General features: G+C 51.0%; 1 protein-coding gene across 1 annotated transcript; it reads right to left on the bottom strand.

The window, feature by feature from the left end:
- Positions 1–3,126: 3,126 nt before the first annotated feature.
- Kcnk6 (potassium two pore domain channel subfamily K member 6) lies at positions 3,127–11,974 on the bottom strand. Its single transcript, XM_032894013.1, has 3 exons — positions 11,018–11,974; positions 4,882–5,277; positions 3,127–4,658 (listed from the first exon to the last, which is right to left on the bottom strand). Exons 1-3 carry the CDS (start codon positions 11,337–11,339, stop codon positions 4,435–4,437), a joined length of 942 nt encoding a protein of 313 aa, XP_032749904.1. The 5' UTR covers positions 11,340–11,974; the 3' UTR covers positions 3,127–4,434.
- Positions 11,975–12,749: the final 775 nt, after the last annotated feature.

The raw sequence follows: 12,749 nt of genomic DNA, 5'->3' as shown, positions 1-12,749 counted from the left end.
GAAATCAGTCATACTTGGGTGGAATATTTGGTTTCAGACCCCGGGACGAGGGATTGAAGTGCATATTTTTTTTTTAAGATTTGTTCATTTATTATATATAAGTACACCGTAGCTGTCTTCAGACACACCAGAAGAGGGCATCGGATCTCTTTACAGATGGTTGTAAGCCACCATGTGGTTGCTGGGAATTGAACTCAGGACCTCTGGAAGAGCAGTCGGTGCTCTTAACCACTGAGCCATCTCTCCAGCCCCTGAAGTGCATATTTTACATATCAAACATGGCCTCCAGGTTCTCCCAGCATTCCTCAGTCCCTACCTACCATACCCTGTCCCCAACCTTAAACTTTTTAGCTCAGGGGCTTGGCTACCCTGCCCTTCCCCCAGAGGCTCCTCCCTATATAATCCAGACCTCTCTCTCCCTCCCTCTCCCTCTGTGTGTCTATGTGTTCTCTCTCTCTCTCTCTCTCTCTCTCTCTCTCTCTCTCTCTCTCTCTCTCTCTCTCTCTCTCTCTCTCACACACACACACACACACACACACACACACACACACGTGTGTGTCCTTTCTCTGCTCCCCAATCCCCCATGGTAATTTCCCTGGCCTCAATCCTTGGGACCAGTGAACTTGCCCAAGACCAGCTTCCCAATAAACCTGTCTTTAATCTAATCTAATCTGGCTTGGATTGACTCACTTCACTGGCAGAGAAATAACCTATCAGATGGTGGCGCAACCCAGAAGTCCCCAGCCTAATGGCCCATGTCTTTCCTGTCTACTCGGCAACCACTTCTGTCCCTCTGTCATTCTGTTATTCATTCATTATGTCATTCATCATCTCTTTGAACTCTGTAAGTTCCGTCCCCATCTAGTTTATTAGAGTCCAGGACCCTCCGGGTTCTCTCTACTGAGTCATGGCTGTACCAGAGTTAGCCTCATCTGAACAAAGACCAGGTCTTTGGGGGGAACCTCTGATACAGGGAGGTCTTCTCTGAGGTTACCGCCCCAGCATAAGCTGTTTTGATCTCGGACTATGAATTGGGATGCCAATTCAATAGTGTTGGGATCTCCAGCAACTGCTAGGAAGATGGATGCCACAGGATCTAAAGCAGAAATGTATTCAAATTTGAACTCCCATGTCCAGTTCTTTTGAAAGCTGTGTTCTCCCACTCTTCACCTCACTGCAGCCCAGTCCCCCTTCCCCACCTCCCATCTGTCCTCGCATGGCCCCAGTGGCAGTGGGGACAGCCACAGTAGCAGCAACAGCAATTCCAACAGTGACGGTGACTGACCAGCCTGCTCATTTTAAATCGTCCTGGTCCACCTACAGGAGCAGTGACAACCCATGGTCTCCAAAAAGATATGGACACAATAAGAAAGGACTGTTGGGGATGGGTTCTGTGATGGTTTGTACATGCTTAGAAGGTGGCCCTGTTGGAATGGGTGTGTCACTGTGGACGTGGCCTTTAAGATCTTCACCCTAGCTGCCTGGAAGCCAGTCTTCTGCTAGCAGCCTTCAGATGAAGATGTAGAACTCTCAGCTCCTCCTGCACCACGCCTGCCTGGATGCTGCCATGCTCCCACCTTGGTGATAATGGACGGAACCTCTGAACCTGTAAGCCAGCCCCAATTCAATGTTGTCCTTATAAGACTTGCCTTGATCGTGGTGTCTGTTCACAGCAGTAAACCCTAAGACAGGTTCTAATGCTTTGATTTCGTCTGGAACCTGCTTGTTCAAACCCTGAAGGTCCTGGTCCCCAGTTGATCAACCAATAAAGATGCCGGTGGCTAACGGTTGGGAAGGGGAGATGGGGAGGGGCCTTTAGATTTGCATGGGCTAGGAACTGGGAAAAAATGAGACATTCAATCCTTAGGATCAGTGAACTTGCCAGAGAGCAGCTTCCCAATAAACCTATCTTTAATATAATCCAATCTGGCTGGAACTGGCTCATTTTGCTGGTGGAGAAATAACTTATCATGGAGGTCAAAGGGGAATGAAATCTGGGGAGTTGGTTCTTTCCTTCCACAGAACCAATCCCCAACGGAGTCCTTTCTTGCTGGGTTCCAGGGATCTAACTTAGCTTGTCAGGATTATATAGCAAGCACTATCCCCTGATGAGCCAAATTTTGCTGGCTCAGATTTTGTGCGTGTGTGTGTGTGTGTGCGCGCGTGCATGTGTGAGTTTGCATATGGAAGCTAGAGTGTAATCATCTTTTTTCCTCAATCACTTGCCACACTATTTTTATTTTTTAGTTATTTTGTGGAGGCAGGGTCTTACTATGTAGCCCTAACTGTCCTGAAATTCACCACATAGACCAGGTTGGCCTTGAACACACAGATATTCCACTAGCTTCTGTCCAGATGCTGGAATTAAAGGTGTGTACCAGAGGGCTCTGCTTGAACCCTATTTTCTTGAAGCTGAGTCTTTCAAGGAACCTGGAGCCCACTCATTTGCTCTGGATACTCTAGCTCTGCCCTCCACCCACAAGCTCCAACCCCCCACCAGCCTTGGGATTACAAGGCTGCACCATGACATCTAGCATTTTTTAACATAGGGCTTGGTGAGAAACTCAGGTCTTTGGGCCTGCCTGGCTAAGCCATCGTCCCAGCACCTATACTTGTAAATTGTTTCTTTAGCACCTGAGGTAGACATGTGCCACCGTGAACATCCCTAACTCCCTTTGGAATTTTCTGGTGTCATTATCTGTTGCCCCTGCTAGCCTAGCCTCAGGACTCTCCAGCGTCAGCCACCACAGTGCTAGGATGACAGGTGTGCACCAACACACCCAGTTCCCCTGTGCGACTTCCCAGAATGGTTTGGTACTGAGCCAGCCTTCCTTAAAATTCTCAGTATACTGGCTGAAGTTCCTATTGCTTGCGCTAGGAATCACATGTCTGGGTTCGATGCCTGGGTCCCTGGCAGCCATTTGGACACCAGGAGGAGAGCACATTTGGAAGCTAAGTCTTCTGTGGAGAAAAGAGAATCTGACCCCAGGGCCACCGTGCTTTTCATAGCCACACAGAGTATCATGCTCAGGGCTCTCCCCGACAGTGTTCTGTCCAATTACAACTTAACAATTAGGTTACTTCAGTTTTGTGAGTTGTAGCCAAAATCTGTCTCTTTTTTTAAAAAAGATTTATTTATTGTATGCATATGAGTACACTGTCGCTGTCTTCAGATACACCAGAAGAGGGCACCAGATCCCATTACAGATGGTTCTGAGCCACCATGTGGTTGCTGGGAATTGAACTCAGGACCTCTGGAAGAGCAGTCTGTGCTCTTCACCGCTGAGTCATTGCTCCAGCCCGCCAAAACCTTTTTTTTTTTTTTCCCTGCCAAAATCTTTAAGTGATGTATTGTATAAATAAAATAAGTCCCAGCCCTGAGGGTTATACGTCCTTCTATAGCCTACTCTCATGTCCCTTTAAGCTTGGCACTATATTCCATTGAACATATCATCATCATGATCACCATCACCACCATCATCATCATCATCATTATTTTATTGCTTACATTGTTTTATTGCCTGGCTCCTGCTGAGTGTGGCACCCTGCCTTTGAACTCTCAAGCCTCCTGCTTCAGCTCAGGTTGCAGGCATGTGCTACTGGTTGAGGTCGCCTTTTAGAGTAAGCGTTATTATGGTCACCATTTAGGAGACAGAGTCTGAAAGGTAGAGTGACCGTCCAAATGCATTGGTGAAACATGGCCCAGTCACAGGGCACGCCCAGGAAGACTGGCTCCAGAGCCCACGGCCATCAATGCCCAGTAAAAGACATGGTATCACCACGGGAACTACGCTAAGCTGCTTGTCTCATGCCACTTGGATCTCGGCTCATATCCTGGGTCAGTTCCTTGCCTGTTAAGTCACTGAGGGAGATGCTGGCCCATTGCAGGCCTCTTCCCACAGGTACTATGGCCCATAGACACCTGAGGAGAAGGGACCATTTTTTCTCTTGACTGGCAGGTTTTGGGTTAGTTCCTGTCCCTGGGAAAGATAACCGCGAACATTTCAGGTCCACTCCTCAGTCCTGGCTACTCTTGCCTCTTCTGGTGCCCACTGGAGCTTGTCACTGTCAAGGGACCAGTCGGTCAGTTTACCTCACTGGCTGAAATGGAGCCCAGGGTTGGAGCCCAGAAGAACTGGATGTGCCAGATGAACTATGCAAGAGAGTGAGATACGGAAGAACAAGAACAAAACAAAACAAAAAGGCATAGAAACCACCACTCTCACAAAGTCAGAAAGCCCAAGCGGTCAGAGTCTGAGAAGAAATGGGAGAAAAGATAGGAGGAGAAAATGACTGTGTCAGGGCCCTGAGGAGCGGAGGACACAGGAGCAAAGCGGCTACTCCTCACCTCCCAGTGGAGAGTGTGAGTGTGCTTTCCAGTTGATCTAATCACATGGGGCCCAAAGCCCAGGCCATGTGTGTCCAGGTCGACAGCTACCTGGGGATGGAGGCGTAATTAGCGTGGGAGGCAGCAGAGAGATGCTGATGCAGATCTGTCCGGGCATCCAGAATGTCCACCTGGTCATCCTCATCCTGGTGGAGCCTGGCAGGGTCGGGATCCGGCAGCAAGATGAGTTCAGTGAGGCCATGGAGGTCGGAAACACGGCGGAAAGTCTGCAACACCAGCACCATGGCAACAAGGCCGAGGAAGAGGTATGCTATAAACATGGGGGAGGGGAGACGGAGAAGTGGCAAGTTGATCGCTCATCTTCCAGCTCAGCCTCCAGGGCAGCAAGGATGTGGTCCTAGAGGTACCTCTCCCTTGGGGCTGCTGGGAGGTTCTCAGAGCCCCTTCAACACCTCGTAGAACAGGGCCATTTCTCTGCCCAACCCCAGCCCCCACTGCCAGCCCGCAGGTGCCCAGCCAGCTCTCCAGCTCACCTGTGACAAGCACCTTGTAGAGGGATCGGTAAGGCTGGCCCGGGGCTTCCCCAGGCACATAGTCCCCCAGGCCAATGGTGGACAGAGAGATGAAGCAGAAATAGAAAGCATCCAGAAAGCTCCAGGCCTCCTCAAGGTAGGCGAAGACCGCAGCCGGGATCAGGAAAAATATAGCCACTATGACCATCAGTAGGGCCACCAGGTGCCAGCGGGCTGCCCGCTGCGGGTGCCAGCCCCAGCGCAGGCTCAGCCAGGACAGGGGTGCATGGGTGAGCAGCAGTGACAGGCGCTGGGCTGAGGCAGTCAGAAGTAGCATGGTGACAGGCACGCCCAGGAGTGCAAAAACGATGGAGAAGGCTTTGCCTGCATCCGTCAGTGGGGTCGTGTAGCCATAGCCTGTGGGGAGAAGAGTCCTCCTGCACACTGGCCCCTCCACAGCCTGAGGCTAACCTCCCCTCAACCCTACTGCTCCCCCACTCCACATCCTCCCTGATTTCAATCGTGACACCTCCATCCAAGAGCTGTGATTTCTTCTGATGCCCAGGGAAAATCCCACAAATAAACCCTCAGGACCTGCTTTGAGTTAGTCACATTTAAAAAAAAACTTTACCCCACCAAGTTCTGGGAGATCAAACCCACAGACTGGTGTAGCTAGATAAGCACTCTATGTGCCCCCAGCCCCCCTCACTGGGGAATTCTGGGTAGAGGCTCAACCACTGAGCCACACCCCCAGCCCCTCACTGGGGAATTCTGGGCAGGGGCTCAACCACTGAGCCACGCCCCCAGCCCCTCACTGGGGGATTCTAGATAGGGGCTCTACCACTGAGCCACGCCCCCAGCCCCTCACTGGGGAATTCTGGGCAGAGGCTCAACCACTGAGCCACGCCCCCAGCCCCTCACTGGGGAATTCTGGGCAGAGGCTCAACCACTGAGCCACATTCCCAGCCCCTCTCTAGGGGATTCTAGACAGGAGCTGTACTAGTCACATCTTGAACCCCTCACTGGGCATTCTAGGCCATCACTCATATCAGTCACATCACTGAGCCATTCCTGCAGCCCTTGCCTGACACTGTCAAGCTTGGTCATCTCTCTCTCTGCCTGCTGTCCCCCTCTGGGCTCTGTCCCCTCCCTGACCAGAGAACTGGAGGTACAGTTAAGCTACCATGAGAGTGCTCAGAACTGAATGTGGTTCCTCTGCCAGGTCAATAAGTGCCCTTAACCACATCCCTTCTGCCCAAGCATCAGACTCCTGCGTGCTGAGATGACCCATGTGAGCCACCATACCCAGCCTTATCATTCACCCAGTCACCCTTTCCTGTGTCCAGCACCAAGCAATCCTCTTCATCTTGGTGTTTTATTTCACTAATCTTCTGTGACTGACCTTGCAGTGTGCTGTTTTGATATATTTAAGTGTTGAGTTCTTTTAGGACACATGTGCACGCATGCGCACGTGAACGCGCGCACGCACGCGCGCGCACGCGCACACACACACACACACACACACACACACACACACACACACACACACACACACGTACACACACCACGTCCCTTACTAGTGATTTCTCTGAGGAATCTCTACTAATGACTAAGTCAAGCCCCAGGTTCCCCTGGTGTATTCTAGGCAGGTGTTGAACCCCAAGGCCTCTTTTTTAAGACAGCATCTCATTAAATCTTCCAGGCAGGCTTTGAAATTGGGATTCCTCCTTCTTTAGCCTTCCCGTAGCTGAGACTGAAGCCACCAGGCCTGGCCACAGCATGTTTTTTTTTTTGCATGCTAAGCTATATGAACCAGCTCTAAGACAGCACTTCCCTGTTCCCACTAACTGTGCAGGCTGGCTTTCAGAACTGACCTCAAAAGTCCTACACAGCTTGATGGAACCAAAACTCTCAGAGGACCAGAACACAGGGAACAGAACAAGAGCCCTGTGTTCCGGATTTGAAATCAGAGGTGCCACCCACAGTAGTAGAAGGGATCAGATGTATCCACAAGTTCCATCAGGACCAATGTACCTGGTATAGACCATTTCACCGAAAGTCAACGTTAGAGCCACTTGGCCTTCTATTTCCCCAGCTGTGAAGATGGGCTTAGGGGGCTGGAGAGATGGCTCAGTGGCTAAGAGCACTGACTGCTCTTCCAGAGGTCCTGAGTGCAATTCCCAGCAACCACATGGTGGCTCACAACCATCTGTAATGTACTACTCACATAAAATAAATAAGTCTTAAAAAAAAAAAAAAAAGAAAGAAAGAAAGAAAAGACTCCTTAGCTACTGAATCGTAGAACCGTATCTCCACTTCCTCTCTGTTGGCAACTTTACCAATGTTATTTGCTTTCGTTGTTTTGTTTTGAGACAGGGTCTCACTACATATTCCTGGTTGGATTGGAACTCACTATGTAGTCCAGGCTGGCCTTGAACTTGTAACAATCCCAGAGTGCTAGAACTAAAAGCAGGTGCCACAATGTTCTGTATTATCCTAGCTATGTGATTATGTCCAAGTTGGCCAAGCTTCTTAGCTGTATAGACAGACAGACAGACAGACAGACAGACAGACAATAAGTGGCAGCTACCATACAAGGCTATGGCTATGGCATTGCCTGAATTGTAACCCGGATGTGGTGAGTTCCTGCCACGCTTTGGCTGAGACATTGTGATCTTGGTTCACAGTTGAGGTGCAGCTGCGCAGATGCTCAGCCAGGCTATGTCCGTTGCACCTCTGACCCCCCTCACCTGTCACCCGTCAGAAGTGAGAAATCTGAGAGGAGATGTTAGGGCTGTGACCCACAGAAGTCCAGCCCGGGAGCAGGTCAAGCCGGCTCAGGGAGCTTGAGGAAAACTAGCCCCAGGGGAGACTGGTTCATTGTTTTCTTTGAAGAGACACCCAGCTGTTGCCAAGGACCTCAGTTTGCTGGTCACATGCCATGAGCACCCCAAATGGGGGACAAAGCCACCCACAGTCCTTTAACCAGCTCAATGTGGCTCAGCCTCCTCCCTGTTTCAAGTCCCCAAAGGAAGTCACCTCAGGGAGATGGAGGGTTGAAGAGCAGCAGAATCTGACCTCCAAGCCAGTGGTGGGGTTTCCCAGGTCTGTGGTCTGAGGACACAAGGGACTTTCTGAGAAGAGTTTCCCAGGGTTCTTAAGTGCTGGGGATGTAAGTAGGGGTGGGTCCTACCTGGGCCTCAAAGAAAGCTCTGCAGGGCGCTAATATTTGTGTGTAGGTGGTGCTTTTCTATTTTATTTGCGCACGCGCACGTGTGTGTGTGTGTGTGTGTGTGTGTGTGTGTGTGTGTATGTGTGGTGAGTGAATGTGTGTGCATAGGTGTGCACAGAGGTCAGAGGAGACTTGCCAATCTCTGACCCAGTGCTGGTGTGGCCATACTCAGCATCTCCACGAGCCCTGGGATTTTGAATCCAGTTTCTCATAGGCACCTCCCCCCATGGCTTCTCCTTCATCCTGTTTTGTCTTGTAGAGACAGGGTCTCACACAGTTCTGGCTGATCCTCTTGCTTCTACCTCCTGAGGACTGAGGTATCCCACCATGCCCAGCTGGGGAGTCCATATCCTTAAATCAAGACCAGGATCCTGGTTTAAAGTGAGGCCTCGGGGGCTGGAGGGATGGCTCAGTGGTTAGGAGCACTGACTGCTCTTCCAGAGGTCCTGAGTTCAAATCCCAGCAACCACATGGTGGCTCACGACCATCTGTAATGGGTGTGTCGGAAGACAGCTACAGTGTACTCATATATAATAAGTAAATAAATAAATCTTTAAAAAAATAAAAAAAAAATAGTGAGACCTTGGGGTCCTGGTTCCAGAGGAGGTACCAGCAGACATCATCTGGGATGTGTAAGTTCTCATGCAGCCAAAGCTCTCAAACCCAGGATATCTGAAGGAAGGAGTGAGGTAGACATTGCTAATGTCCTTTCTGGCTGTCAAGTGGAGCGAGTAATAATTTTGGGGGGTGGGGTTCTGTCATAGAGGGCCCTGAATGTCCCAGGTTGAGAGAATGTCGTGTCTCAGGCTGGGGCAGGGCTGGGTGGCAAGGAGATTCTCAGCTGTGGGGTGTGGAGGAGTTCCAGCCCCAGGACACCCCCTGTTTGTGAAATCCTCAGTGAGCCTGCTGGTTACCTGGGTAGCATAGTGACAATTTTGGAATCTTGTTGTTGGTTTTGTTTTGTTTTTTTTTTTAAACACAGGAAAAAAAGTGGGGGTAGAGAGATGGTTCAGAGGTTAGGAGCACTAGCTGTTCTTCCAGAGGTCCTGAGTTCAATTCCCAGCAACCACATGGTGGCTCACAACCATCTGTAATGGAATGTATTGGAATCCAATGCCCTCTTTGGTATATCTGAAGAGCAACAGTGTACTCATATAAATTATATATATAGCAAGCTCTTTCTGAAGTCCGGGGTGAGGGTGGGGTTAGGTGGAGTGGGGTGGACCTGTTTAAAAAAAAAGGAAAGGAAAAATCCACAAAGATATTATAAGAATATGTTTTTGTTTTAATCCTAGGTGTGGGACATGGGGCTGCTTTGGACAGTCCACAGCAGCTGACTACCATTTGCCTCGTTCCCTCGCAGGGGCTGCAGACAGTTTCTGCAATTGTGTCATCTGGAATTCTGGGGCCTTTTAAAAGGGCGTATGTAATGTTAGAGCCCTGAGGCCATGCTGGGCTGTTTGTTGGTCACTGTTGGCTGTGGTGTGCAAAAGAAACAAGAAGTTAGATCAAACGTGCCCCCAAGGAACTTGACTTCCTAATCAGCAAAAAGTCTAACAATAACATTGCCCCTTTCTGACCCTTGACCTTATTCAGAGATCTCTTCCCTTTATCCTTTTCTTTTTGCCCTTATTGGGGAGGGGGTTTGAAAGGGTGTGGGGGGGAAACCCCCATGAAATAGCAAAAGACAGCTACATGGTAGGAAAGAGCAGATAGAGAGAATTTGTTTGGATTGTGTGCTGGGGCGAGGATTGGTTCTCACTGAGTAGGATCCCAGTCTGGTGAAGGAATAGGATTCCCATTCATGAGTTTAGGCGTTTTGTGTTTTGAGGTACTAATGATTGAACTCAGGACCTCACACACGCTAGGCGAATGTTCTACCACTGAGCTACGCCTCATCCCTCCTCGACTGAGTTGAAAGAGACCCTCACGAAAAGGGCGAGAGGTTTAACCGGAAGTGGTTTGGGGTAGGAATCTCAACTTTGAGGACTTCAAGCTGGACAGCGATGGTTCTTCCGTGAGAACACTCTTCTGGTTCGTTCCTTTCTTACACCCAGCTGTTGGGTGTAAGGTCCGAGAACCCTAAGTCCAGAGTGGAAGAATACTGAGAGGTCCCAACAACCCAGGGGAGGTGGAAAGATGGGAGGAGCCCTGTATTAGAGTGGGAAATGCTGGAGCAGGAAGGGGAAATAGGAACTCTCAGTCTGGAGTTCTTGCTGGAGAGTGCCCAAGGCGGAAGGGATCCTAGAAATGGCCTCAGGTCTGGCTAAGGTCTCTTCCTAGAAGACAGGCCTCCAGTAATGGTGCCCTGGGATTACTGACTAGCATGCATGAAGGCCTGAGTTCAATTCACAGTTCACTGGGTCACTGAGTTCAGGAAGAAGCTAAAGTGGGTTGTTCCAGGAAGGACCTACCTGGAGCCAGGAGACAAGGCTGGAAAGAGATGGTGTGCCAGCCCTATTGTAACACAGCCCCTGAGGTTAGACCCCCAAGGAAAGTCCTAGGTCCCTGCTGATCATCTAGGATAATCCTAGGGTTAAGACAAGAGTGAGCCAAGCCCGGTGACACCTGTAACCTCAGCATTTAGGAGACTGAGGCAGAAGGATGAAATTCCAAACCAGCCTGCGCCTAAAGGGAGATGCTATCTCAAAACCAAACAAAAAGGCACCAGAAGGGATGCTATCTGATAAAGTATTATGAAGGGAGTCTCTCTACTCCGAGAGAACTGGGGTGTGTAGTACCTGAGAGGGGCAGCTCGGCTTGCACTAGGACTCTCCAAATGGAACAGCTGCAGCCAGTGCGGGTCAGTTGAGAATGGAGGTTGTTCCTAGAGGATCACCCGGCCCCGGGACTATTGGGATGAAGGTGTATGTTGAGGGACCTGGACGCTGGCCGGGAAGTGGATGATGGACGGCGCTCACTTACCCACGGTGGTGACTAGCGTGCTGGCGAAGAAGAGCGCCGAGGCGAAGTCCCACGCGGGGTCCGAAGCATTGGCGTGTCCCGATGCGTTGGCCAGCACTGCGCGCCCCAGCCGTCCTGCCGCCAGCACCCGCTCCACGAAGGCGTCCAGGGCTTGAGCCGCCACGCACGGGCTGTGCCGCAGCAGCTGCTCCCGCAGCGTCCCCAGCTCTGCCCGCAGCCGGGCTTCGTGCGGCCGCTCCAACCGCGCCACAAGCAGCGCGCCGAGCGCCAGGTACCCGGCGTAGGCGACCAGGGCGCTAGCCAGGAGCGCGCCCCGCCGCATGGTGCCCCTGCAGCCCCGCCGCCCGCTGACGTGGCCCCCGCCGGCCCACCGCCCGCGGTCCGCTTTTAGTTCCGGGAGCTTCAGGCGCGGCCACCGACGCCCCGAAGAGGAAGAAGAAAAGGAAAAAGGGGGAGGAGCGGGGCTGGCGGAACGCCCTGCCACTGGGAAACTGAGGCACGCCCAAACACCTGGTGTGTAGGTACTGGGACACCGGAGGGTGGAGTTCGACGCTCCGGGATCCCGGAGACAAATGGGATGGGGAGGGTGGCCGAGCCCTTTCTTGCTCGTAGTTCCTGTGGGAGTCGTGACTTCTTAACTCAGAACTGAAACTCTCCTCCGAAGTGGGAGCTTTCTGTCTGTAATCTTAACCACCCGGGAGGCTGAAGCAGGATCGGGGGCGAGTTCAGGGCAACCAGGGACAGAGCGAGACAGGCCTCTGGTGATCAGGCCTTAAAACACTTGTCTGACAACATCTGTACCCGGTCTTTGCCTGAGGCACCAGGATGTGGGATGAGTTGTGGGTGGGCGGGAGGGGGAGACGATTTCAGAATAATTGACCAGGAGTGTGTGTATGTGTGTGTGGGGGAATTGTTGGAAGGATTCTGTCTCAATAAATAAACAAAATATAACTTACTTTCATGGTGGCGCACCCCTTTTTCCAGCACTCAGGAGGCAGAGACAGATATATTTCTGAGTTCAAACCAGCCTGGTGTACATAGTAAATTCCAGGGCTACATAATAGGACTCAGTCTCAAAACAAAACAAAACAAAACAAAACAAAACCTATAAGACAAATGCAAAAGATGAACAAATAAACTTCCGGTGTGGTTGTGGTGACTTACACACAATACCCTTAACATCTGAGAAACAAACTGGGCCGTCACAGACTCCAGGCCAACCTGGGCTACCTAGTGAATCCATCCATGTCTCGAACAGGTACGGTGGAGTGGCTGGAGAGATAGCTAAGTGATTAAGGGTATTAGCTGCTTCTACAGACGACCTCCCTCGGTCCCACACATCCCCAGCGCTCACCTGGTAACTAACAACTGTCTGTAACTCCAGTTTCAAGGGACTCCAGAGAATCCAATGCCCTCTTCTGTCCTCCTGGGAAGTCAGGCCAACACAGAGTGCACAGACATAGGCAGGCAAAACACCTCTAGGCATAGAAATAAATAAGCTAATATATTTATATATAAAACCAGGGTAGGGATTCCTACCCTGATAGGTCCCTTCTACCCAGGAAGCTGAGATGTTCCTACATACATTTGAAATTTTAAAGGTGGAGGAGTTGGGCATAGCCCTGTCTCAAAACAAAACAAAACAAAAACCAACAAGAGGCAGGGGCAGGGGCAGGGGCAGGGGCAGGGGCAGGGGCAGAGGGCTCTCTCTGAGAGGCCAGCTTGCTTGACA

This window comes from Rattus rattus, chromosome 2 (genome assembly GCF_011064425.1).
Source record: "Rattus rattus isolate New Zealand chromosome 2, Rrattus_CSIRO_v1, whole genome shotgun sequence".
Lineage (NCBI taxonomy): Eukaryota > Metazoa > Chordata > Mammalia > Rodentia > Muridae > Rattus > Rattus rattus.
The sequence above is the reverse complement of the archived record's forward strand: the minus strand, read 5'-3'. Positions and strand labels throughout refer to the sequence as shown.

Excerpts from the sequence above, each read along its gene's own strand:
- Kcnk6 (XM_032894013.1), bottom strand. The coding sequence starts at position 11,339 with ATGCGGCGGGGCGCGCTCCTGGCTAGCGCCCTGGTCGCCTACGCCGGG. Across the intron at positions 5,278-11,017 it reads CACGCTAGTCACCACCGTGG|GCTATGGCTACACGACCCCA; the intron begins GTAAGTGAGCGC and ends TTCTCCCCACAG. Across the intron at positions 4,659-4,881 it reads CTACAAGGTGCTTGTCACAG|CATACCTCTTCCTCGGCCTT; the intron begins GTGAGCTGGAGA and ends CCATGTTTATAG.